Source organism: Equus caballus, chromosome 1 (genome assembly GCF_041296265.1).
Source record: "Equus caballus isolate H_3958 breed thoroughbred chromosome 1, TB-T2T, whole genome shotgun sequence".
In the NCBI taxonomy this organism is placed as follows: domain Eukaryota; kingdom Metazoa; phylum Chordata; class Mammalia; order Perissodactyla; family Equidae; genus Equus; species Equus caballus.
The window spans coordinates 174,040,933-174,067,476 of record NC_091684.1 but is presented as its reverse complement, the minus strand read 5'-3'; the positions used below and the strand labels follow the sequence as shown (position 1 = coordinate 174,067,476).

At 54.4% G+C, this 26,544-nt stretch overlaps 2 protein-coding genes across 14 annotated transcripts in view; both read left to right on the top strand.

Moving 5' to 3' along the window:
- ACIN1 (apoptotic chromatin condensation inducer 1) overlaps window positions 1-14,851 on the top strand; it is a 32,318-nt gene extending 17,467 nt beyond the window's left edge. For 4 of the 13 annotated variants that reach the window (XM_003363546.5, XM_003363547.5, XM_023622191.2 and 1 more), the window contains 11 exons: window positions 5,338-5,479; window positions 8,921-8,963; window positions 10,236-10,369; window positions 10,467-10,619; window positions 11,162-11,303; window positions 11,647-11,792; window positions 12,175-12,282; window positions 12,443-12,550; window positions 12,777-13,101; window positions 13,211-13,311; window positions 13,921-14,851. In XM_003363546.5, the coding sequence (XP_003363594.1) occupies window positions 5,338-5,479; window positions 8,921-8,963; window positions 10,236-10,369; window positions 10,467-10,619; window positions 11,162-11,303; window positions 11,647-11,792; window positions 12,175-12,282; window positions 12,443-12,550; window positions 12,777-13,101; window positions 13,211-13,311; window positions 13,921-14,247 (1,729 nt within the window). In that variant the 3' untranslated portion in view covers window positions 14,248-14,851. Of the gene's footprint in view, window positions 1-3,412; window positions 3,571-3,735; window positions 3,886-5,337; window positions 5,480-8,920; window positions 8,964-10,235; window positions 10,370-10,466; window positions 10,620-11,161; window positions 11,304-11,646; window positions 11,793-12,174; window positions 12,283-12,442; window positions 12,551-12,776; window positions 13,102-13,210; window positions 13,312-13,920 lie in introns of those variants that run through there. The other 9 variants (XM_070240935.1, XM_001494104.6, XM_070240917.1 and 6 more) reach the window with 6 other exon arrangements.
- Window positions 14,852-15,797: 946 nt separating this feature from the next.
- On the top strand, window positions 15,798-25,960 carry CDH24 (cadherin 24). The gene is made up of 13 exons (XM_023622228.2): window positions 15,798-15,934; window positions 17,489-17,792; window positions 17,982-18,276; window positions 18,462-18,581; window positions 18,657-18,824; window positions 18,997-19,184; window positions 19,596-19,849; window positions 20,826-20,962; window positions 23,264-23,385; window positions 23,467-23,578; window positions 23,822-24,070; window positions 24,573-25,561; window positions 25,651-25,960. The coding sequence occupies exons 2-12, from the start codon at window positions 17,592-17,594 to the stop codon at window positions 25,070-25,072; spliced, it is 2,346 nt and encodes a 781-aa protein (XP_023477996.1). The 5' UTR covers window positions 15,798-15,934; window positions 17,489-17,591; the 3' UTR covers window positions 25,073-25,561; window positions 25,651-25,960.
- Window positions 25,961-26,544: the final 584 nt, after the last annotated feature.

Sequence of the window (26,544 nt, the reverse complement as noted above, 5' to 3'; positions counted from 1 at the left end):
TAAATGAATCTTTGAGAAGTTTGCCTACATTTCTGGAGGCACTGCTACAACTGGTTGACAACACTCCTTGTCTTTCACCCCTCTAGAGTCTAGGGTTCAGCCTGGTGGCCTCTGGAGCCCTGGCCAATTTTAGAAGTGGGATCAACAGTGCTAAATGGAAAAGACCATTTGTGGCTTAACCTTGGGTTTCCTGTCTGTCTCAACAAGAAATCACGTGACTTTAAAAAAACAGAGCTAGGGCCTATTGATTCAGTAACGTGTTAAGAAAAAAAATAGGCTTTACTTCGAGGACCTCTCACCACTTGGAAGAAATTGCCTGACTTTTTTGCTGTGCTTGGTTAAACCCGTTCTGATTCTGATTGTGCTCTGAGGAATTCTAGATATGAGGTAAGGTGCCTTTTTCATTGCTTGGAGCAGGAATTTGTGAGCCCTCAGTCCTGTTTCACTTGAGCCCTGTTCCAAAATCCAATCTTTTGCCTGCTATGGATAAGCAAAAAGGTCTTCATACAGCAGAAAATAATGGTACTCTTTTTACATTAAAAAAATAGAGGGAAAAAAAGAAAAGGAGAGAAAAAGTTTGTGTGGGCAAATGTATCATGTAGCAGCAGTTAATTCAAACCTGAATTTTGCTAAGTACAACCTTCCTGTGTGCACAAACCTCGCAAGCAATAGCAGCTTTGGGTTCTTGGCACTATGCTTATTTGTCCTTTTGCCTGAGCAGGAGGAAGGAAATGACCCTTTAAGCCATAGGACAGTGTAATTGCTGCTCCCCAGGAGACCTACAATGCCAATATACCAAATGACGCATATTTAAAAAGTAGAATTTATTGTCATCAATAGAGTTTGCTCACTGAGAAATTGGTATCTAAAGACACCCCCCCAGCATCATACTGTCCTTGATTGTCCTATAACTAGTGTACTCCAGAGGGTATTCTATATTTAAATCTCACTGCTTGAGGGTAGTCACATCCTACCATTTCTTACTAAATTTCACATCAGGTCCTTAGCTCCTCATAAATTTTCTACGATAACTAAAATTCAAACATATATGCCTACAGAAACTTCCTTCTCCATTAGCTTCTCTGAATCTCATTCATATTCAGATGTGAACTATAGTGTGATGTTACCAGCCTCCAAGTAGTTGTGTCCTTTTCTTCTGGGTTACAGATGGTTTGCGTGTTACTTAATTGTGGAGAGAGATTCCCCCAACCCCAACCCCCATGCAGTTTCACATTTTTCAAAGATCAGAAACATTTGTGCAGGAATTTAAATAAGTGGGAAAGAAGATGCCTTTTGTCTCAAAGAGACTACACAGAAAAGCTGTGTGGAGCTCTGACACCCAGTTGACAACGCTTTGGGACTGGTCCTACAAGTAGATTGAGTCCCCTTTGGGGGCAGTTTCAAGAATTCCTCTTTTTCTTATGAAAATAAAGTCTTGGGAATTCTTGGATCCCACAGAATTGATTGTGGGGAAATAGGCAGCACAAACTTGCTGTGTCTTAAGAAGGCCAAAGGTAACATGGTAACAGTCATATTCTTGAAAAAATGAGATAGAATTTCCAATAAAAGAAAATTCTTCCTCCAAGGAAGCTACTTCTGGAGAGACATATTGGCACCTGGAAGTATTTTAGGATAGTCGATGGACAGAGAACATTTATTTGAGGATGTTTGAATGTAACATTCTCTGTAGAAAGTCTATCCAAAACTTTTAAGAAGAAAACTTTTAGTTCAGCAAGCATTTATTAAACTGTCCACTTGGTACCTACAATGACAACCTAATTCAGAAATATCTACTGAGAATTTCTTTGTGTTAGGCCCTGGGCTAGGGGCCAAGGGATGCACTCTCTGACCCTGAGGAACTCTGCAGAGTGGAGGTGAGGGGCAAGTCAACTGGTGGTTATTATACAGTGATGAGGGTATTACCAAAGATTTGTCAGGCTGGTTACTGAATGCCTTTGCATCGGAGAAAGAGCAGTCTACTTTTTGAGGAAACTCAAAAAAATCTCCATAGGTGGCATCAAATGAGATAATGGCGTATTAAACGTACAGTGTTTATGCATATCCTTGACTTAGGGTGTCGTCCCAGCCAGACTCTTAAGAGTGAACCCTTATCACACTGTTTGTGAGACAGGTATTGTTATTATCCCCACTGCGCAGATTAAGAAATAGATACACAGAGAGAATCAGGAACTTGCCCACTATCACATCACTTGTATGGGGGTGGGGCCAGGGTCAGGATTGGGCCCTAGCCAATTTGACTCTAGAGCTCTCAGTCTTACTGAGCAGACCAGGACCACCCAGGAAAGGGAACTCTTAACCTGTGAGCATGGCTGCTTTAGCAGGCAGTTGGCTTGTGAGTTTAAGATTTTAAGCAGCAGGGAGGAAATTTTATTTCTGGTTAAGTACCCAGAAGCTTGTCTTATCATTGCTGCCACTAGGATGCAAAAGGAGTACCTTTGCAGTCAGCAGAGAAAGAATTTTGAGCATCTCCTGAGTGCTTTTTTGAATAGTTAGGAGTCAGCTTCCCATTTCCCGTTTAGTCTGGTGAAGATGCCCAGATTAATAATTTCTGTTTAGTTCTCAATCACTTACTGCCCCGAAGATCACCCCCGCCCTTATCTACTTAACGGCTCTCACCTTGGAGCCCTTGCTTCAAGTGGCCTTCAGGCTTCAAGGAACCAAGGTTCCCTTGCCCTGTTTATCCTTTTCCTTTCTGGCTCCAACGGACTCTGGGGCAGGGTGACCCTATTAAAGATTCTATGAAACAAAGTTGTCTGTCATCTCTTTAGAGACACCTCTCCCCACTCTACAGGGAATTCAAAAAGGAACTCTGTTTATCCACTCCTTCCATCATCCCTGGAGAGAGGACAGGTTGGAGTAGTAACACGTGGTCATTGCTGGAGTGAGCAGCTACTTTAATGATTGGATAGTGCCAATTCTCATCCCACCTCCCCACCTTGAACAGCTGACTGGCTGATCTGGTTTCAGTGTTCCATGCCTGGCTTGGAGAGTGGGAGGGGGGCACATAAAAACTGCTCGTGCCTCTCCATTCTGTGTCTCTTTCAACTTTGGCTTTGTTATCTTCCTTCTTTAATCACTTTTCACTCCCAACTCTGCTGTTTTCCATTCTTCTAATTCTCTGGAATCTTCCAAGCAAGCAGCTGTAACTTTGTCTGTCCTCTCCACCCAGCCCCCTCCCCGCCCCCTGGGAAGACAAGGAGAGAGCACCCTCTCCCAGTGGGGCTAGGCCTCGTAGCTGCTGTAACCTGAGAAAAGAAGGAAAAGGGCCAGGCCTATTGAGCCAGCAGTGAGCTCCCTGTGGCCTGCCAGAGGATAAGAACCTTGCTCACTAAGCGCCCTCCCTCCTTTCTTTCCCCTCCCCTGCTGCAGCAGGGCCCTCCCCCATCCGCACACACGGGCTGCTGGGTAAGTGGCAAGATGGCTCCCCTGCATGTCTCCGGCTGATCGCCGCCGCTCCGCCAATACAATAGAGCCAGCCACTACCAGCAGCCTGGCCCTCATCCTCCTTCTCCTCCAGAGAGACCAATCCAGCCGAACTCGGGGTTTGCCGTGAGGACTTAACGCTTATCTCTTAAAAGCCAGATCTATTTTAGCCTCCCCTCACCACCACCACCACCACCACCACCTCCTCCCCTTCCATTTACCATTTTTTGGATCCCCAATTGCTGCATCTTGATTTTCTCTCTCTGGATCGGGTGGCTGGGGAGGAGGTGGTGGGATCTTGGGACAAGGAAGGTGTTTGGTTTTTTTTAATTTTTTAGGATTTTTTTTTGTTTGGTTTTTGTTATTTCTTCCATTCCAGAAAGGGATAAACAGCACTTCCAGGGGGAGAAAAAAAATCATGTTATCAGAAAGCAAAGAAGGGTGAGAGCTTCACATTTCCATGTACCCCTTTTCCCCACCGCTTAGCCCACCTCATCTTCCTTCTCTTCCCTATGGCTTTCATTCCGTCTTTCGTTTTGGTTTGTTTTCAGTCATTCTGCCTTCCCCCTTTGTCCTTCCTGCCCGATTTCTAATTGGCCCCACTTGCCCTCTCTGTGTGGGAAATAGGTATTCTTTGGTTAAGCTTTTTCTTTAGATTTCGGTACTTGAATTGCGTGTTTCTGTGGGGGCCTGTTAGCTGGGGGCACAGTTCCGATTTTCCCCTCCCCCTTCCCGTGCATCCCTCCCTGCCTGCTCTGGAGAGGCTGTGCTGACCTCTGAGTGTCAGGCAGCCTGTCGGGAACGCTGAGTTTTTTGGTGGTGGTTATCGGCCAGGGGAGGCTTGGTTTCCCCTCTCATGAAACTTAGGCCTCTGATCATCTTGATTTGATTTTTCCCCCCAGTGTTTGGGTGGTAATCGGGGTGAGATTAGAGATAGAAGTTAGGGATGAAGGCAGAAAAAGAAGATGGGAAGATAGTCTACCTGAAGTAATCTCTGGGATTCGTTGCCTGATATGGGAGCTCACTTGTGTGATTCGGGGGGCAGTGGGTTCGGTGTTTGTGGGGGGAAGATGCATGGTGTGGGGAGGGTGTGTCCTGACTGGGAGGCCTGCTCTCTTTATCCTTCGGAAGTTGGAATGAGGGAGTGGGAGAAACTGGGCGAAAGACGAATGTAAGAGCATTTCCTACACCTCTGAGCAGGTAAAAGTGGCCTGATTCTTCTCTGAGCTTTCATACTCTCCAGCAGTTAGAGTCTTCCCTTCTGGAAGAGGGAGGGTCCTTGTTGAAGCTTGAACCCTCACCAGCCCCCCTCTCCCTGCAGCCCCACCCCTGCCATTTCTCCATTCCTGGTGTCTGCAGAGCCTGTGGGTCAGTAGGCCCTTACTTATTAAGCAGTTGATTGAACAGAAGGTTAGGATCATTGTCCCAGCCATGGCCATTCTTTCTCATCTTTTTAAGGAATCAGGCTTCCCTTAGTTTCTCAGGCAGTTTTATTAAATAAAGGTGCCAGGGAATAGGGAGGCCACAGAGTTGTGAGCAAATCCTAGTCACTTTTGAGGGACTGTTTCCAGAGAGGGTGTTTTCTCCTCTTACACGAGTACTCTGGTGAATTACCTAAGAACGGTTGGAGTCTTGACCTCACACATCACAGCTTTATCCCATCTGGGCAGTGGGTGGCAGTGGTTGCTGTAATCTGTGTTCTTTCCCCAGGAAACACAGTTTCCCACTTTTCCTCTGAGGGCAAGGACTCTAGTCTGATCTGAAAAGCAGCCCTCCCACACCCACCCAAGTGATGAGGCATGGGGGTTTCCTGACCCAAAACCTAATGTCTTGCTCTCTCTTCCCCTTGGTTCTTTCCTGCCCTTCCCTCTCAACCTCTCCCCATACTGTCAGTGAGGAGAAGGAGGAAGTGACCATGGAGACAAGTGAAAACAGACCTGAAAATGAGGTTCCAGAGCCCCCCATGCCTAGTGCAGACCAAGTCAGCAATGATGACCGCCCAGAGGGCAGTGCCGAAGATGAGGAGAAGAAAGAGGTAAATATGCAAGCCACCTGTTGGGGTGGGTGGGCAGGAGTGGGCCTAGGGGAAAGAGTAGACGCTCTGGCGATCCCTCTTACACAGTGGGATAGCTTAAAGAAGGGACTAGACGGAGACTTGGATCAGGATAGGGTCAAGGGAGAATTCGCTGGTTTAGCAAGGGAGACCCCTTGTGATGGGGACAGGGCCCATTTGTTCCCGTTCCCTGGTTGGAGAGGTAGTGCAGTGCAGTCTCTTGGAAGTTTGTAACTAATGGGAAAGTCAGTTAATGGCCCTTTATCTAAGACCCAAGCTCAGCTTTCCTTGCTGCCTTCTCAAGCTTCTCCCTGAGGTAACTCCTTTAGCTTTCCCTCCTTTTTAAAAGCCTGTTGGAGCTCAACGCCATCTAGTGGGCTTTAGTGCTTCTCAGCTGACAAGCCATGCTGAGGAATTTTTGTTCCTCATCTGCCCCCCAGTGGTCTCATTGCAGAGATGTTGCCACTTGGAAGCCAGCACCTGGTGTGATCCCAAAGGCCCCTTCTCCATTTCTCTGACCCCTCTACCTCTTTTTTTGGCATATATGTTATCTTGTGTCCTGCACCCAATTCAGGGGGCTCCCCCCATCAGAGCCAGCGAAGTCTTCTTGGCTCTTAAAGTAATAGAGAAAGAATTAGCTGGGTTTGGGAGTGGGGTAACAGGGTGGGAGGGACTGTTGTGTGTGTAGCCTTTCTTTGGTGTGTGTTGCGGGGGTGGGGGCCGGTGAAAGTGATTTGATGTGCAGAATATTATTTATTACAAGGTCCTTCTTCCCCGTAAAACTTTGTCCAAGTACCTCATGTACGGTAATCCGCCCGTAAAATATAACCCTGCCCAACTGGCCAATCGCTGATGCCGCCTCTTCCTCTGGACCCACCCGCTGCTACTGAGCTGCCCAGTCAGAGCCGAGTCTGCTATCCAGGTGTCTTGGCCAGAGGGGGGCATGTATATGGGATCTTGTGATGGGCCCCCTTTTGCCTCCCTGCCTTGCTTACATCAGGGGGCCAAGAAGAGCACTGTTCTGGAGAGACTTCTATTGAGAAAGCAAAAAGCGTTTGGAAAGGGGTGGACTTGCATCATCTCCCTATTTGGGACACCCCAAGAAGAGCTCGTGTCAGTGCTGGGGCGCCTGCCCACATGCCCTTGCCCTTTTGAGGACTGTGGGTTGCCTTGTTTGCTACAGACTGTTGGGATCCCCATCTAGGGCACCAAGACCTCCTAAAGAGTCAATGTTTGTGATCACAGTGCCATGCCGTAAAATACTGAGTGGGGCTCTCGGCTTAAGCTGTGACGACTAGGAACCCTGCAGAGATGTCTAGGGTCTGAGCCCAGGGATTTAATGCTGATGACAGCCCAGCCATGTATCACCACTTGCTCATCAGATGGACTTTCCTTTGGTCCCTGTTGTCCATGGTGAAGGGCAGCATGTTGGTTGCTCCAACTTCTCCTCCATCCCTGGAGGCAGGGGCTCATCCATCCACCTGACTGGAACCACTGTCTCAGCTGGAGTCCCTGAGGAGATGCCACACACAACTCAGAAGAAAAGTATTCTGACCTTGCTGCTGAATGTGTGCCCAGTCCTGGGGCTATCCACTGCTACCCCCAGGCTGCCTTCGTCAGAGGCTCCATGATCCCACTCGGTGAGAGGACCCCCTCCCCAGTTACAGGCAGAGGAGAAAGGGACTCTGGAGTCATCACCTGGATTCCAAGTATTGGGTGGTGGTATTGCTGCAGCGTGCCACTGGTGGACATAGGGTCCTGCCTGCCTCTCACAATAAAAGGCCAGGACCATTCCTGCTACTCACAGGCCATCTCATCAGGGACTGCAAGATGATGCCCCTACAGGGCTGGGACTGATGTCTCTGCCCCCTTTTCCCCTGTACCCCTCGCTGAGCCTGGCCACCGCCAGTGAACTGTCTTGACATCATGGAAACTGGGCAGCGTCCCCCCACACGTTTCCCTCCCGCCCCCCCTGCGCCCCTGGGAGGACTCTGGCAGTGCCGTGCTGACCACCACGCCGTGCGCCCACCTTTTTTGCCAACCCAACCCCCCACCAATTGCACAGCGCCTAGCAGGGAGGGCTCATTCTGATTGGACCGGCGGTTGACTAGATACAGTACACAGTGAGGTGCGATTGGCTGAACTGAAGATCCCAGGTGTGAGATGGTACCTGGAACATTTGTCATATTCCTAGTTTATTTTCTTCTTTATTTTCTTCTTCTTCTTTTTTTTTAATCTTTTATTTTAATTTTTTTCTTTATCTTTATTTTTCTGATTTCTTTATTGGGTTTATTTATTTGGTTCATGTTTTCCTGTTTTAATTAAGACCTTTTTTTTTTCTCACTAACTTTCCCATCGAGAGCGGCCCGGCTAGGGGTCAGGCTGGCCCTTAACGGAGACCAAGGAGACTTGGTTAGACGACACAAACGGGGCTGGGGGGTGGATGGGGGAAAGGGATTTCATCAAGAGGGTCCTGCCCTACCCTTTAGAAGGGTGGTAGGTCTTAGTTTTTCCAGAAATAAGCACTTAAATCTAAACATGCTCTATTCCCCTTTTCTCTCTCTCTTCCTCTTTTTGCTCTGTCCATAGTGTTTTCCCCACTGAGTGTTTCAAAGGGACAAAAACTTGCTCAAAAGCAAATTTGGAAGTTTCTGGTCCTTGGCAGAGCCCCTAAGGCTTAAACCCTGGTCAGAGAGGACACAGTAAGGCTCTGCGAGAGCTCTGTACAGTGGTTGGGAAGTCTGAGACTCTCCCAGGGGACAGTCTGCCCTTCGTAAAAACCTTCCTTTACCAAAGACACCTTTAAATCCTTTCTGCTGGCACTGGGCTCAGGAGCCTCGTCTCCAGTTGGTCTGGTGCTGCCCTTTCCCAGTGTGGCAGGGCTCTGGGCAGTCTGCTGTCTAAGCGACTCAAAGCTACTGTCCGTGAATGTCAGGCTGGACATTGAGAAAAGGAGGAGGGTTACCTTGAAGTTGCCATCCCAGAGTTGGTTTTCCTTGCTTCCTCGTGTTTTCCTCGAGTTAGCAAGGAAGACCTCGGAGGACCTGCTAACCTGGGCACAGCTTATTGGGCTTGGTGTCCTCTCGCCCCGTAGAAACTGGAAGAGGGCATGACCAGCGCCTTTAAAGGGCTGCGAGGCTACTGAGTCCTCTTCCACTTATTTCTGGTTAAGCTAATACACAGGTGTGGTATGAACTAGATGACTTTTCCCTGCTGTGATGTTTGGTTTTATTTTTTTCTCTAACTTGCATTGATTCTGCTTCGTTTTTGCCGTTTGCCGCTTCTGTTTTGGTCTCTGTCTGTCTCTGTGTCTCTCTCTCTGTGTCTTTGGAGCCTGTGCTGAGATTGCCCCATCTAACCTCCTTCCCCCCTCTCTGTGGGGTGTGTCTCTTTCTCTTTTTTCCCCATTTCTTCTGTATACAGAGCTCGCTGCCCAAATCATTCAAGAGGAAGATCTCCGTTGTCTGTAAGTCCAGCCCCACATCCCTGATCAAGGTCAGGAATACCAGGAAAATCTGAGTTCATGGAGAAATAGATTACTGTTCTGTCTTGATGGGATTCCTGGGTCACCCCCTCCCACCCCACCACCACTGCTGAGCAAATCAACGTCTTCTTGGCATATGTAGGGTTCCATTTTGAAATTCAAAACTTTAGACAATCCCTGTCATTTTTCCCCAGTCATATTTCTTTCTTTCTTTTTTTGTAAGTAATTTTATTGGGATTATAATGGTTTATAACATTGTGTAATTTCAGGTGTACATTATTGTTTATCAGTTCCTGAATATTATCGTGCTCACCCCTAGTAGTCTAATTTTTATCCATTACCATACATATGTGCCCCTTTGTCCCTTTCGCCCACCCCCCCAGATTGCTTTCTTTTTTTTTAAGATTATTTTTTTTTCCTTTTTCTCCCCAAAGCACCCCGGTACATAGTTGTATATTCTTAGTTGTGGGTCCTTCTAGTTGTGGCATGTGGGACACCAACTCAGCGTGGCTCGATGACCAGTGCCATGTCCGCGCCCAGGATTCGAACCGACAGAACACTGGGCCGCCTGCAGCGGAGCGCGCGAACTTAACCACTTGGCCACGGGGCCAGCCCCCCGTATTTCTTTCTTAACTGTAACAAGGTAGACTGTGAGGTGTCTCGCCGTCTCCTCTCCAGGCCTACGTGCATTTACTTTTTCAGATATCTGAACCCTCAGAGCCAGGAGTGATTTTGAGGGGCTCCTATGTAATGCTTACCAGTTTGTGCTTCATTCTAAAAGAGCATCTGAGGAAATGAGAGGGCTCCACCCCTCAGTGACATTTTTAACATTTTCCCAATAAGGAGCTCTCGACTGAGAGAAGTATGAGAGAGCTTTATAGATGACATCATGATCTGAAATCAACGTTACTTAGATTTTAGTATTATGCAGTCTTGTTTTTTCTGCATTCCCGTGTTCTTCCCAGTCTGTCTTCCCAAGTACTTTAGAGATTTCTACCACTAAAAGTTTAAACTGCTCACCAACCTGGTTACCTCCCCTGTTGCCTTCAGAGATCAGTGGTTTTCATCTTTCAGGAAGTGGCTCCAGTCCTTTTCTTGTTCACTCTGGAGCATGGTTTCCGCAGTCCCCAAATATAATTTCCTTAGGTTTACCTTTTACTAAAACTCGAGTCAAAGGCTCTCTGTGGTTGTTGTGGTGTGAACCAGCAGAGGCCTGAGACCATCTAACTGTTGGATCCTATTTCTTGGGGACAGCAGCTACCAAGGGGGTGCCAGCTGGAAACAGTGATACAGAGGGGGGCCAGCCTGGTCGGAAGCGGCGTTGGGGAGCCAGCACAGCCACCACACAGAAGAAACCCTCCATCAGTATCACCACTGAATCCCTCAAGGTGAGGTGGGAGGCTCCGGGGAAGGGAGGGTGAAACACGTTGAGGTGGGAGTAGACATGGGCCCAGTGTAACGGGGTGGGGGGTATCTGTGTCCCAGAGCCTCATCCCCGACATCAAACCCCTGGCGGGGCAGGAGGCTGTTGTGGATCTTCATGCTGATGACTCCCGAATCTCTGAGGATGAAACAGAGCGTAATGGTGACGATGGGACCCATGACAAGGGGCTGAAAATATGCCGGACCGTCACTCAGGTAAGGCTCCTGCACCCCGGTGTCAGGGGAGGGGGGCATCAGCCACAGAGCAGGCAACTGAGGGCTAAGGTGGAGTCCTAGAAGGGAAGGCTCCCATCTGTGCAGGGGGTTGGGTTAATTCGCCCTATTCGGGGTCAGCAGGCAACCACATCCAGCCTGTTGTCTATAATAAATAAAATTTTATTAGAACACAGGCACACCAGTTTATTTTCTCTTGTCTGTGGCTGCTTGAGTGCTATAATGTCAGACTTGAATAGTTGCAACAGAAACTGTATGGGTCACAAAGCCTAAAATAATTTACTGTCTTGCCCTGTAAGAAAAAATTTGAAATGTGCCGACTCCTGCCTTAGTTTTCCTTATGGAAGAGCTGAGGCATTAACAATCCCAGGGTCTGGGGGAGGTGCACTTAGTAATGAAATCTTTCCCTGATGGAAGGAACATGCTAGGTTGACTGTACTGCCCTCTCTCACCAGGAAGCCAGGAGCTGAAAAGAATGTGCTAGTTGGTCTGTAAGAATCCCTCCATTATCTGATACCTTACAGGTAGTACCTGCAGAGGGCCAGGAGAATGGGCAGAGGGAAGAGGAGGAAGAAGAGAAGGAGCCTGAGGCAGAACCCCCTATACCTCCCCAGGTTTCAGTAGAGGTGGCCTTGCCCCCACCTGTGGAGCATGAAGTAAAGAAAGGTGGGTGAAGCATTGAGTGGAAAGTCATGCAGCTCCCTGAATTCCCAGAGCACTTTATTTGGACCTCTCCTAAAGCATTTAATGTTTCCTGCCTTGTATTACAGTGTTTACATATCTGTCTTATCTCCCTCTCCTTGTTAAGCTACTTGAGGGCTGGGTTCAAATCTGTTTAATCCTTGAATCTCCTATTGAGGAGATTAGCCTAGACAGTGCCTTGCTCTTGCTAGGTCTGCAGCACATGTAGATGGAAGAGCGACTGCTCGGTAGGAGTAACAGTCCTATTGGTGGTGGAAGAGCCAGCCCGGCTCCCTACTGAAAACCATTCGTGTGCTCTATTCGATAGTGACTTTAGGAGACACCTTAACTCGACGTTCCATTAGCCAGCAGAAGTCTGGAGTTTCCATTACAATTGATGACCCAGTCCGAACTGCTCAGGTGCCCTCCCCGCCCCGGGGCAAGATCAGTAACATCGTCCACATCTCCAATCTGGTAAGTCGTCCTTTCCCACAGTGCAGCCTTGTTTAGTGGTTAAGAGCTTGAGCTTCGGGCTCCTGCTTCTTAGGTTCAACACTTGGATGTGCCAGCTGCTCGCTCATCGACTCTGAGCAAGTTACTTCACCTCACACCTGTCTCCTCATCTGAGAAAAGCGTCAGCCCGCAGGGCCGTCTTGAGGATTTGCCTAGGGCCTGGCGCATAATGTCTCAGTGTTACCACTCTTTTCTCCTTCCTACTAGAGGGTTCCTAACCTCTCTGCCCTCATCCAGACTTCGAAGCTGAACTCCTGTGACAGTGGCTTGGGACATCTTGAGACTAGTGATATGCGCATCGTTCTTGCCTTCTGCAAGACCCTAAAACTATTTTCATTGGCAGGTTCGTCCTTTCACTTTAGGCCAACTGAAGGAATTGCTGGGCCGTACAGGAACTCTGGTGGAAGAGGCCTTCTGGATTGACAAGATCAAATCCCACTGCTTTGTAACGGTGAGGCACTGCTTTGTAACGGTGAGGGCAGGAAGCTCATTCTCTAGGTTGTGGCATATGCTTCCTTTTTTGACCAGCGTGGGCAGATTTGAGGGCACTGTGGCCAGTGGGAGGGACTGTAGGTCCGTCGTGACCCTCTTCTTCTCCCTTGCTCCACCAGTACTCAACAGTAGAGGAAGCAGTTGCCACCCGCACTGCTCTACATGGGGTCAAGTGGCCCCAGTCCAATCCCAAATTCCTTTGTGCTGACTACGCTGAGCAAGATGAGGTAAGAAACCTGGGAAAAGGAAGGAAGGGAGGGGAGGGGCAGCTGTTATCTGCTAGATTCCAGCTGAGATCCTGGCCAAACCTGCAGTCACTGGGATTCCTTCTCCCTCCCCTTCGGTTCCTTGAGTTGAACCCTGGCTCCAAAGTCTCTGTGCCCTGTTTCCTGGGCTGCTTCAGTGGGAGGGATGTCATCTCCATCCTGACTGTCGTTGTTCCTCTGCCCACAGCTGGATTATCGCCGAGGCCTCTTGGTGGACCGTCCCTCTGAAACTAAGACAGAGGAGCAGGGGGTTCCTCGGCCCCTGCACCCCCCACCCCCACCCCCAGCCCAGCCACCACAGCATCCCCGGGCAGAGCAGAGGGAGCAGGAGCGGGCAGTGCGGGAACAGTGGGCAGAGCGGGAACGGGAAATGGAGCGGCGGGAGCGAACCCGATCAGAGCGTGAATGGGATCGGGACAAAGTTCGAGAAGGGCCCCGTTCCCGATCTCGGTCCCGTGACCGCCGCCGCAAGGAACGTGCGAAGTCTAAAGAAAAGAAGAGTGAGAAGAAAGGTACTTAGCCTTGAGGGCACCCATACCCACTGGTAGGTGGGAGAGGGACTCAGGTGGGATGGGCACAGAGTCATAGGCATCAAGTCTGACTCACTTTCTTCCCCCTCAGAGAAAGCTCAGGAGGAACCACCTGCCAAGCTTCTGGACGACCTTTTCCGGAAGACCAAGGCAGCTCCCTGCATCTATTGGCTCCCGCTGACTGACAGCCAGGTGAGTGCCCGCCTTCCTGCCCTGCTCAGAGCTGCATCAGGCAAAGGGGCAGAGCAAGGGGGAGACTTAGGCCCATGAGAGTGAGTGGGCCCAGGTATCGGCTTAGGATAACGAGGGAAGGAACTGAGCATCTCAGAGGCAGTTTTAAGAACCAGCTGATGAGTCTGCTGTAGGGAAGCCAAACCCAAGAAAGTGAAGGGAGACACAGAGACCGGGGACTCTGTGTGGATCATAGGAAGCTGGCTGAGCCAGCATCACTTCATGGAAATTGATTTTAGTTAGCTGAGCCATCCGTGTTTTGTAAACTCATCCATTTCTCTGCTTTTTAAATTTGTTTCTTTGTGATGGGCCTTTTGGGAATTTTAGGCTTACGCTACTCAACTAGAGTAAAGAGATTTGTTCCTATCTAAGTAGCTAGGAAAATACCAGAGGCAAGGACAGATGTGACTGCTGAGCCCCACCCTCACCCCCACCCCCCACTTCCTGCTTAACAGCAAAGCTCACAGTGACCCTGAACCAGGAGTGCGGGGTCCAGGTGCAGATAGACCAAGCGGGACTGCCGCATGCAGGGCTCAGGTGCCTGTTCTCTGCCTTTCCTGCCTGCAACAGATTGTCCAGAAGGAGGCCGAGCGGGCTGAACGGGCCAAGGAGCGCGAGAAGCGGCGAAAGGAGCAGGAAGAAGAAGAGCAGAAGGAGCGGGAGAAGGAAGCAGAGCGGGAACGGACCCGACAGCTGGAGCGGGAGAAGCGGCGGGAGCACAGCCGAGAGAGGGACAGGGAGAGAGAGCGGGACAGGGAGCGGGACAGGGGGGATCGAGAGCGGGATAGGGAAAGGGACCGCGAGCGAGGCAGGGAGAGGGACCGCAGAGACACCAAGCGCCACAGCAGGAGCCGGAGTCGGAGCACACCTGTGCGGGACCGGGGCGGGCGCCGCTAGCTGGGAGAACACTAGGGAGAGCTGTGGGCACCGGCCACCTGCCCTGGGGGGTTCAAGGCCACAGAGGGATAGGTACAATCACCTCCACCCTGGAACCAGGGGTCTCTCACACCATTTGCCCAGTGCTGTCGTATGGCTGCCACCTGTCCCCATATACCAAATGGAGCAGTGGCCATCCGCCCCCCACCCCCATAGCCTATCTCTTGGGACTTAGCCCTTTCCTCCCTCTCATTCCCCATCGTTAAGTCTGTGAGAGGGAAGAGCTAGGTTAGGGAGGGACGTGGTTGGCCCAGAGGTGGGGAACAGCTAGGAGCCCCAAACCTCTTTCACTTTTCCTCCATCCTGTTCACCACCTCCTTTGGGCACTCACAACCCTCTTGGGAACAGCCGGGGCCAGGACTGGGTCACCTATGAGCTGAATCAGCATCTCCTCCTGAGTCCCAGGGCCCCTGCAGTTCCCAGTCTCTGTCCTGCAGCCCTTGCCTCCTGCCCACCGGTTCCACTTTATATCCACCTTTTCCTTTCGTTCAATTTTTATTTTTATTTTTTTTATTATTAAATGATGTGGTCTATGGAAAATAATAAAAATCTGACTTAGTTTTAACTATGTGTGAGTGGCTTTCCTTGTGCAGGCCAAATGGAATTAAGAGGGTTGTGGCGTGGAGCCAGCATCGCTTCCATTCCATACACTGACTTAGGCTGCTGCTTCCTGGATCCGGGACTGCCCCCCTCCATCCCTGCCTTGGCTCTAACCACACCACAACTGTGGCTCTTCCTCCCTGCAGGGTAGAGGGAAAGACCCCTGGGAAGAGCGTCAGGTTCCCTGTTCATGGTCCGTGCTAGAGGCATTTTGGTCTCCCGTCCACCACCTTCAAGGTGCTTCCCACAATTGCCACCAGGGGGCGGCAGCCGCTCGCTTAGTAGGCGCCAGTAAATGAGCTTCCCCAAAACGCTCCACTCCCCGCCTCCGCGCTCTCCCGCAGATGTCGCGCCTGGGTCCCTGTTCCTTGGGCCCAGCCCGCGGACTCTGGACCCTTCTGCCGTCCTTAAGCGCAGCCCAGCCGGCCAGCTACCGTGCCCTGCCTGGGCTCCCAAAATGCTGCCGCCGTGGTCCACACCAGCCCCAAAAGCTGGTCCGGGGGCGGGGAGCCAGGCCTGTCCGCAGTGGGCCCCTCATTCGCCGCCTCACCGCGCGCTCGCCCTCCGCTGGGGGCACCGCTGCGGGGGCCGTGCGGGCCGCTTCGCGCCTCCCGGGCTCCCTCCCCGCCAGCTCTTCGGAAACGGCCGGGCGCCGTGGCCTGGCCGTTCTCCCGCCCGAGTGCCCGCCGGGCGCTGCGGGCCGGCCCGGGAGGGGCGTCGCATCTGTATGCGCCCGGCGGCCCGGCAGCGCCGAGGGGGCGGGAGCCACGCGCCGCCCCCGCCCCCGCCGCGCGGCCCGAGCTGGCCGGGGAGGGTCGGAGGCTGGGCTCTCCTCTCCCGCGCGGCGCGGGGCCGCCTCGCTCCTCCGCAGGCGGAGCCTCCTTCCCCCGCCCCCTCCGTCTCGCTCCCTTGTTCTCGCCGGGGCCGCTCAGACCTGCAGCGGAGCCGCGGCGCCCGCTCGCTTCGGCTCGGGGCTGCGCCCCCGGGACCCGGCGGCGGAGGCGGGCGGGGGCGCTCCCCGCCGGGCTGGGCCCCTCGGCACAGCCAGGTAAGGACGACTGCCCCGGAGCCCGGGGTCAGGGATCGCGGAGGGGCAGCAGGGGGCCCGCAGCTGCGGTGTCTTCCGAGCGGTGCGCTCCGCGGCTGGGAGCCACTGCCGGCTCCCTTCTCCCGCGCTCTGCCTCTTTCCCTTCTTCCCTCGCACCTCTCTCCCTCTTTCTCCCATTTTCCTCTCCCTTGATTTCTCTTCACCCTGCCTTCTCTCTGCCTGTTTGCCTTCTCTGCCCCTTCCCTCTGTCTCCCCAACCCTTCTCTCCCTCTTGCTATCTTTCTCCATCTCCTCTTCCTCTACCTTTTTCTGCCTCTACCTTTCTCTCCTTTCCTGTCTTCCTCTTTTCCTTTTCCCGCTCTCCTTGCCTCCCCTGTCCCCTCCTCTCCTCTCCTCTCCCGTTCCCGCTATCCTGTTTCCCACTCCTCTATCCCTTTCCTTCTCCCCTCGTCCCGCCTCCCTCTCTGCTCCCCGGCTTCCCTCTGGCTTCCCTCTACCCCCGGGAGGGAAAGGACTGTCAAGAGTGTGTCTGCTCTAGGGGAGGAGGGGCGCAGCCACAGCTACCTGAGTGGTCCCCCCCCCCCCAGGAAGAGACACAGTGGGAAGGGTCCTCTGCCTAGCTCCCTCCGCGCAGCCCCTCCTGGCTGCCCCCTCTCGCAGAATGAAGTTCCGGCGGCCTGGTCTGACCCCCACAGCTGAGGGCTGCCCCTGCCTGCCCATCACACGGGAAGAAAGCCCCTATGCGGCCCCCCACCCACTCCCCCTCCCCAAACCTGGTACCTGTGACTCCTCTCTGCCTTGCAGACGCCCAGCTGCCTCCTTTGGTCTCTTTCCTTCTGTCTCTTGCTGCCATTCTGTCTCCGGCTCTGCCGGACAGTCCCTGAGTCTTGGTCTCACCCTCAATCACGCTGTGTCTCTGGCGTCTGGGTCTGCCTCTGCTCCCCCTCCCCAGGCTCCTGGCCCTGCCCCCAACTCTACTCCCTCTTCTTTCAGCTCTGGCCCCCGCTTTGCCTCATGAGCCCGGTCCCCCATCAAGGACTTCAGCTGGCAGTGTGGGCTGGGGGCTGGTTCTGGAGAGGTGGGGTTCCCCGTGGAGGAGGGACTTTCACGGGCCTGTCTTAGGCTGCACTGCTTGTCATCTCTTAGCCTGACTCTAGACACCCTGAGGCCACACCTCCATGAATCTCAACCCCTGGATTTTAAGCCTTTTCCCTGGTAGCGCCCATCGCCTCCAACCCCCTCACTGCATGCCCAATCTGGGAGGACAGGGGCCAGATTTGGGGTTCCCAGTGCTCCCAGCATCCCCTCTCCTGTTTTCTTCCCCAGCTTCTCCACTCAGAGTTGACTGGCTGGAGATTTATCAGCTTGGAGGGCTGGAGGTGAATACAGGCGAGCCTGGGTGGAGGGAAGGATCAGACTGTCTGCTCTGCCTTAGTCTGGGTTCTGGGCAGTGGGGTGTCTGGTTCCTTGGAGGTCTGCATTTTCAGCATCTAACTTTGGTGAAGGGGAAGGGTTAAGGATTTCCTTGACCCTGAACAGCTACCTGTCCTGCAGGTGTGGATCCATGGGGTAACCCCAGTGCATCTGCCCCTCTGCCCAGCCAGCTCATGCCTCAGCGCCCGGGGGCAGTGAACAGAGCCCTGGCTGGAGCCCAAACATGTGGGGCCTAGTGAGGCTCCTGCTGGCCTGGCTGGGTGGCTGGGGCTGCATGGGGCGCCTGGCAGCCCCAGCACGGGCCTGGGCAGGGTCCCGTGGGAGCCCAGGAGCTGCACTGCTGCGGACCCGAAGGAGCTGGGTGTGGAACCAGTTCTTTGTCATTGAGGAATATGCCGGTCCAGAGCCTGTCCTTATTGGCAAGGTAAGGACTGGCCCCTCCCATGTCTGCCCTGAGTCCTGAGGCCCTTAGGCCCTGCCCTCCACCTTCCTCACTCTTCAGTGACCTTGGTCCCTCAGGACTCCCAACACTTCACCCGATCCTAGACTCGGACTCTTTAACCTTCTGTCCCTGTGCTTGGAACCTGCTGCCATATTTCCCTGATCCCTACAGCTGCACTCGGATGTGGACAGGGGTGAGGGCCGCACCAAGTACCTGCTGACAGGGGAAGGGGCAGGCACCGTATTTGTGATTGACGAGGCCACAGGCAACATTCATGTCACGAAGAGCCTAGACCGGGAGGAGAAGGCACAGTACGTGCTACTGGCCCAAGCCGTGGACCGAGCCTCCAACCGGCCCCTGGAGCCCCCGTCAGAGTTCATCATCAAGGTGCAAGACATCAACGACAATCCACCCATCTTTCCCCTCGGGCCCTACCACGCCACAGTGCCCGAGATGTCCAATGTTGGTGAGCGCCCCAACTCTGAATGTCCTGGATCCCGTCTCCTGGAGCACCCTCACCTCTCCTTTCCCCATTGCTTTCTGCCCCCGACTCCACCTCCTGCAGCCCAGCTCAAGTCTGGGTCCCCTTCATCTACTGTTCTTCCCCACCTTCCCTGCCCCTGCTGAGTGGGGTGCCGGGATCCCCCACAGGGACATCAGTGATCCAGGTGACTGCTCACGATGCCGATGACCCCAGCTACGGGAACAGCGCCAAGCTGGTGTACACCGTGCTGGACGGACTGCCTTTCTTCTCTGTGGACCCCCAGACTGGTGAGGATAGAGGTCAGGAGCCTGGTGGAGACGGCCCTGGTACCCAGCACCCCCTGACCCAGCATCTCTCCCTAGGAGTGGTGCGCACCGCCATCCCCAACATGGACCGGGAGACACAGGAGGAGTTCTTGGTGGTGATTCAGGCCAAGGACATGGGCGGCCACATGGGGGGGCTGTCGGGCAGCACTACAGTGACGGTCACCCTCAGCGATGTCAATGACAACCCCCCCAAGTTCCCTCAGAGTAAGGGGCCAGGGCTCCACCTGAGCTATCCTTTGACCACCCCACCCCTTCAGCCCCTGGAGAAGCCATTCTTCCCCACCCCTCCCCCATCCAGGCAGGAGTGGGGGATGCTGGGGGAGGGAGGAGGGCTGGGAATCTCTCTAAGAATGTCTCCCCTCCTTCCACCTCCAAGGCCTTTACCAGTTCTCCGTGGTGGAGACGGCTGGGCCGGGCACCCTGGTGGGCCGGCTGCGGGCCCAGGACCCAGACCTGGGGGACAACGCCCTCATGGCATACAGCATCCTGGATGGGGAGGGGTCCGAGGCCTTCAGCATCAGCACAGACTCCCAAGGTCGAGACGGGCTCCTCACTATCCGCAAGGTTAGCCTCCTGTCTGCTAACGCTTGTGGACTCCCTCATGCCTGCCTCCTGCCCTGTGGTACACGCTTCTAACTGGTCAAGAACAGACTCAGGACCCCTGTGCTGGAGCTCAGAGATCACAGGCATCTCCTCATCTTACAGATGAGGGCCTGGCGCCCAGAAGGGGGGTCTGAGTGACTTGCTCAAGACTTTCACATAGCAAGTCTGTGAGGGAGCTGGGGGCAGACCTAGGCTACTGACTAAGTAATCTGCCCCCACCCTCACCAGCTGGGCACTGCCCCCAGCTGCCCGCTTCTCCTCTCAGGAGGGCGGGGCGTTGGATGCGTGTGGGGAAGGGACTCCTCACCTTCCAGGAGCCTGGGCCTGCCCTGGTTTCCACACACCTCAGCCACTCATCTCCCCTCACCACAGCCTCTAGACTTTGAGACCCGTCGCTCCTACTCTTTCCGTGTGGAGGCCACCAACACACTCATCGACCCAGCCTACCTGCGGCGAGGGCCCTTCAAGGACGTGGCCTCCGTGCGCGTGGCTGTGCAGGATGCCCCAGAGCCACCTGCCTTCACCCAGGCTGCCTACCACCTGGCAGTGCCCGAGAACAAGGCTCCCGGGACCCTGGTGGGCCAGGTCTCAGCCGCTGACCTGGACTCCCCGGCCAGTCCAATCAGGTGAGCTGGGGGATGGGCTGGAGCAGGGCCTGGCCTCCGGGAAGGAGCCCAGAGCAGGCTATTCCCACCCAAGGATGTGCCCCTCTTACTGCAAATCACACTCCCCTCCTGGCAGAGGTCTCCCTCCCTGCGGCTCTGGGGGCCAGGGGAAGGCTGGAGGACCTGGCTAACCACCCCCTGACTCTCCCCATCCCTCTGGGTGGATCAGAGTGGCGCCTCCCAGTGGCAGTCTGAGCAGATGTCATCTCTTCTGATGAGTGTGACTGATCAATTGATCGCTATCACTATTGATCCCTCCCACAGCGCTGCATGTTTTACCCACTTGGTAACATTTAATGCTCACAACTGCTCTCTGAAGTGGGCATTGTCATCACCAGTTGTTTTAGAGGTTAGGCCCTGAGAGGTTAAGTAACTTGCCCAAGGTCACACCGTTAGTAAGTTGCAGAGCTGGGATCCAAATCCAGACTTGTCGGCCTCCAGTGGAGCCACTCTTTCCACGGCCCGCCAGCATCCCTGTCACAGCACTTCAGGAGGTGCTGGTGTCCGTCCCATTTGGTAGTTGAGTAAACAGGTTAAATGATTTGCCCAAGGTCACACAGTTGGTCTGAGGCAGAGCAGGCAGACCTAGAACACTGGTCCCTGGGTCCCCAGAACAGGCCAGAAGTCTGAAAGAGAAGCAGTGTTTACCCCCTCCCACTTCCACCTGTCACTGTCCCCTCAGCAAGAAAACCCAGTCCCTCTGAGTCTTAGGACAGGAGCATCAGGGTGATGACTTCCACGGATGTTCGTCTTTTAAGGGGATGATGTGAAATATGGCTCTGGGTGCACAGGGCGGGCAGGCTCTGCCCCACAAGCTCGGGCCCTCTGTCCAGATGAACCATGAGGCCCAGCAAGGCGAACAGAAAGGAGGGCAGGGTAGCAGCAGGCTCTGGCCCTGCCCCCAGCTCAGCCCCCAGCTCGGCTCTGTCTTCCCCAGATACTCCATCCTCCCCCACTCGGACCCAGAGCGCTGCTTCTCCATCGAGCCCGAAGACGGCATCATCCGCACGGCAGTGCCCCTGGACCGCGAGGCTCGGGTCTGGCACAACCTCACAGTGCTGGCCACAGAGCTCGGTGAGGAGTCCTGGGCCCCCCAGAAGGCCCAGGTGAAGCAGCTGCCTCCTGGCAGAGGAGCTGTCCCTGAGCGTGGGGGCGGTTACTGCCATCACACTGTCACCAGTGTACGGCCACTGGGTCCCCAGCCTGGACCATCACCAACAGGCAGGCCTCCTCGTCGCCTAGGCTGGGCTGGACTGGGCTGGGCACAGCGGGTCTGCCTGAGCATTCCCCTGACCTTAAATTCGCTCCATACCTGACTTTCCCCAACCCAGAAATAAACCTAACCTCAAATAGCTCCCAGCCCCTAATGAACCCCAACCTGCACCCTGGCAGACCCTGCCCTGCCCACTCTCTGCTTCAGGCTGGAGGCAGGGGCCGGGGAAGGGCTGGGCACCTCCTCTGGGGGCTGTCTGGGGGGCCCCTGTCAGTCCCCAGTCCCCACCAGCCTCTGGGCAGCCCTGGCCCTTAGAGGCAGGGAGAACTCCCCTACTCTGTGAACCTCCCCATCACCCTGCTCAGGCCCAGGGCTCCCCACCTTTGCTGTGTGTGTCCTGTCTGTGGGAGTTGTCACTGAGTGTGTAGATGTTGGTACATGTCAATGACGGGCTAGATGTGTGTGTGCACATGGGTGTGTGCTTACCTGTTTATATAACTCCATGTGTGTGAAAAATACACACATATATCTGTGAGTATATGTCTATAACTGGACATATATGTGTATATAGTTGAGCGTGTAGAATTCTATGTCTGTTATTTTGTATACGTGTAATTGGATGTGTATAGCAATAGGTACGAGCAGCTGTTTGTATATATTGTTTTGTGTATGTGAGTGTTCGTGGACAGATAACTATTACTTTTTGTGTATCAGGCACTGTTCTAAGTACCAAATGTGGATTAATCCATTTAAGCATCACCACAACTTTATGAGGGAAGTATGATTATTTTCTCATTTTAAAATGAGGAAATTCAGGCAAAGAGTAGTTAAGTAACTTCCCAAGGTTACCCAGCTGTGAAGTGGTGGAGCCATTGGACCAGGCAGGCTGCGGCGCCTGAGCTGTAACCCACTGCACCACACTGCCTTTCCAGGGTGTGGCATTGTAGGTGTACGGGTTCATGTTCACGTCTGTGCAACTTTTCTTTACATGGCAGTGCATGTGCGTCTGTCTGTGTGAATGTCCCTGTGTGTATATGTGTGTATATATAGTGTGTTTGCAGCTGCCTGTGTATACGTAGCCCTGTGTGTGTGTGTGTGTGTGTGTGTTCCCTTCACTGTCTTCCGACCCTCTCACCAAATCCTGCAACCCCACTCAAACCCCGATATCGACTAGCAGGCCCTGTGCCTTTACTGCAGTGAAGGAGTGGACCCCAGCCCCGCCTCGTCTCTGGGGTATCCCGGACCCTTTAGCCAGGCAGCCCACTCAGCCTCCTCTGCCCAGGCTGCGACCTCAGCCCCTCCACCAGGGCCAGCCAGCTCTCCCCCTGCCCGGGGGAAAGGCTAAAGGGACCAGGGGGCTCAGCCTTGGAGAGGCGAGCAACAGGGTGGGCAGGATACATGATTTCCATGCTTTCTTGGATGGCAAGTGAGGAGTAAGGCAGGGAGTGGTGGGAGCCACCTGATGAAGGGATGTATGACGAGGGGACCCGTGTCTGGCTGTGGTGTCCAGGCTGGCCTTGCTTTGCACCCTGTGCATCATGCAGCTCCTCCCTTCCCAAGGTCAACTCTAAGTGATGCTCATTGCTACACCACAGCTCTCAGACCTCTGATGGGGCATGTGTGTTTGTGTGTGTGTGTCTGTCTGTCTGTGTATGTGTGTGTGTCCCACTGGTGCCGTGTATGAAAATGCATTCTCTGGGCCCTGGGGGGTGCAACACTGCATTCATTGTATATATCAAACATCCACTTGATGGATGTTGCATTTGTTATAAATGCTGAGTGTACATCGAATATATGGTATGAATGTATTTGTATATTTCATGGCTGTTGTCTGTGTGTGTCCTGTCTGCATCTTCTGTCTGCCTTTTATTTATGCTGCATGTGCCCTGTGTGTGGGTTATTGTATGTGTATATCATGGGGGCCACATTCCTATTGAATGGCTATTGTGTACTGCACACATCTTGGGTACTACCTGAATGTTGTATGCACTTGGTGTTGTTGCATTCATTTCACAACTCTGTTTGCTACTTGCATGTTGCATGCATGTTGCATGTGTGTGCTATGTGCTCCGTGTGCTATCCATACCCATGCGTCATGTGTGTTGTGTATAAACTGTTGTGTGTGCGTGTGTGGGGTGTATGTGTTCGTGTTCTGGCTTCAGACAGCTCCGCACAGGCCTCCCGGGTGCAAGTGGCCATCCAGACCCTGGATGAGAATGACAATGCTCCCCAGCTGGCTGAGCCCTACGACACCTTTGTGTGTGATTCTGCACCCCCTGGCCAGGTGAGCCGCTGAGGCAGAGGGGTTGGGACCTCAAGACCTCCAGCTGCCCACTCCATACAAGGCCTCTCTTCTCCCTCCCAGCTGATTCAGGTCATCCGGGCCCTGGACAGAGATGAAGTCGGCAACAGTAGCCGTGTCTCCCTTCAAGGTCCTCTGGGCCCTGATGCCAACTTCACTGTCCGGGACAACCGAGGTAGGTGGCCTCCTGCAACCATGCCCATGCCTGCCTCCGTCCTCCTGTCCTCCTCCACCACCCCCTCGCCCAGCCTGCCTGAGCCCTGCCCATCTTCCCGGGCGCTCCACCCAACAAGGTAGATGTCGATTTGCACGTTTGCTCTTTGCAAACCTTCCCCCTGGAAAGCTGTCTGAATGGGCTGCGCTGACCCCACTGGGAAAGTGTCCCAGGAGGTGCCCCAACACCTTCCCTCTCCCACAGATGGCTCCGCCAGCCTGCTGCTGCCCTCTCGCCCTGCTCCGCCCCGCCAGGCCCCCTACCTGGTTCCCATAGAACTGTGGGACTGGGGGCAGCCAGCACTGAGCAGCACTGCCACAGTGACTGTCAGCGTGTGCCGCTGCCGGCCTGATGGCTCCGTGGCGTCCTGCTGGCCCGAGGCTCAGCTCTCACCCGCTGGGCTCAGCACCGGGGCCCTGCTTGCCATTGTCACCTGTGTGGGCACCCTGCTTGGTGAGTCAGGCCACAGTGGGACACGGATGTGGGGTCCAGGCATGAGTGGGTATGGAGAGGAGCCAGGAACCCGGACATAGGGGAATCCATCCTAGGGCTTGAAGGAACCCTTGTGCCTGGCTGTTCCCACTGCCTGATGCGTCCAAGGGAAAAAGCTCTGGCCTCATGTCCCTGCTATACCAATCCATAATAACTGGAACAAGCCATAAAAAGTGTTTATTGAGCCCCGACTCTGGGCCACGTGTGGCGCTGGGCACATCACTTGTGGTGTTTCATTTCATCCTTCTAACAACCCTAAGAGGTAAATATGTTTTCCCTACAAGCAATCTAAGGGCCAAAAGGGTTCCCCTGGTCACACAGCGAGTAAGGGGTGAAGTCAAGATTCAAACGAGGCTTGCCAGATGTCAAACGCGGGGCTTGCCACCCCTAGGCCACACTGCCCGCTCTGTCCCAAACCGTCTGCGTGCTCCGGGCTCAGCGGCCCGTGTGCGCCTCTCCCCAGCCCTGGTGGTGCTCTTCGTGGCCCTGCGGCGGCAGAAGCAGGAAGCCCTGATGGTGCTGGAGGAGGAGGACGTCCGCGAGAACATCATCACCTACGACGACGAGGGCGGCGGCGAAGAGGACACGGAAGCCTTCGACATCAGCGCCCTGCAGAACCCCGACGGGGCGGCGCTGCCGGCCCCCGGCCCGCCCGCGCGCCGCGACGTGCTGCCCCGGGCCCGGGCGCCGCGCCAGCCCAGGCCTCCCGGCCCCGCCGACGTGGCCCAGCTCCTGGCGCTGCGGCTGCGCGAGGCAGACGACGACCCCAGCGTGCCGCCCTACGACTCGGTGCAAGTGTACGGCTACGAGGGCCGCGGCTCCTCCTGCGGCTCGCTCAGCTCCCTGGGCTCTGGCAGCGAGGCGGGCGGCGCCCCGGGCCCGGCCGAGCCGCTGGACGACTGGGGGCCGCTCTTCCGCACGCTGGCCGAGCTGTACGGGGTCAAGGAGCCCCCGGGCCCCTGAGCGCGCGCTGCGGTGCGGCAGCCCGCACAGGCCCTCTGAGTGAGGCCCCCGGGGTCCAGGCAGGCGGCAGCAGCCCAGGGGCCCCGTCCCGTCCCGTGTCCCTCCTCCAAGCTCCCCCAGGGCGACCTCCTTCTTCCCTGCCTCCTCCTGAGTCGTCTCTCTGTCTCTCTCCAGGGATCTCTGTGTCTGTCTGCCACGCTCCCTGTCTGGGTCTGGGCTGTGTGGCTCTGACTCTGAATCTGTCCTCTCACTGTGATTCCACTTTCTCCGTGGCTCTCTTTTTGTCTCCCCGATTCTAAATCTCTCACACACGCTCTCTGTCTCCCTTGCCCACACACACGCTTTGTGTGTGTCTCCTGCCCACATCTGCCCACGTTCTCTCTGGGTCCCTGTGACTGGCTTTTTGGTTTTCTTTGTTGTCCATCCCAAAACCAAGAGAAACTTCTGGCCACTGCTGCCCACCTTCCTGCAGGGGATGTTCTGCCCCAGGTCAGTGCCCCTAGACTCTGTGGGGCACAGGGGTGGCCCGAAACCCACCCTGACTCACCACCTCTAACCAGGCTCTCCTGTCTTTACAGACCTGCCCGCATGGTTCCATCCATCACTCATGGCCTCATCCTGGCTCCATGGCCTCCAGCAGAGAGAGGGAGCCAGCCCACCTCCCAGGGCGACAGCTCTAGCCCCAGTGGGGGCTCCTTGGAGCTCTGCCCAGCTCTCACCTACCCTGGGCCTCCCAGCTCTGGGCTTTGTCTTGTGTGCTTCCCATGCCCCAGGGGGTGGGGAGGGGAAGGAAAGGGGGAGCAGCTGGGGAAGGGGAAAGAGGGAGGAAGGGGAGGGGCCTCCATCTCTAATTTCATAATAAACAAACACTTTATTTTGTAAAGCTGGAGCCCTGCTTCCTGTTTCTGCACTCAGGTTTCTGTGTCCAGCTTTACTGTGCCAAAGGGCGGGAGGCGAGGCCCAAGCCTGTCCCTTCGGCCATTCTCCTTTGGGGGTAATCTGCTTCAAGTCCCTCCACACAGAGGAGAGTTTGGGTTGATTCTATTCAGGGAGTAAGGAGATAGTGACTTGTACCCCCACTGCCACCATCAATTCTCTGGGCTCCCTGTTGGTCTCAAATGTCCAAGGAAATTAAGATGTGGGGATTGCCCCAAAGGGAGGGTGGGAAGGAGAAGTAGAGGATGAGAGCTACTGAGAAGAGATAAAAGACTAAGAGAGGAAGGGGGTTGTAGACTAGAAAAAATGTGGGTGGGGGTGGCAGGGACAGGGACAGGCACAAGCCAGTCACTGCTGGTGCCTGTGGTGCCAGTGGGGGAAGGGTGGGCCAGGGTGAGATGGCACAGTCACACTGAATTCTCCCCAGGCCATGGTCTTACTCTTCATGGAGCACAAAGGAGGCGGGAGAGGGACCAGGCAGGCAGGCTGTGGATGGGCTGAGTCAAAGTCACCTGGTGGGGGAGGGAGCATCTCTC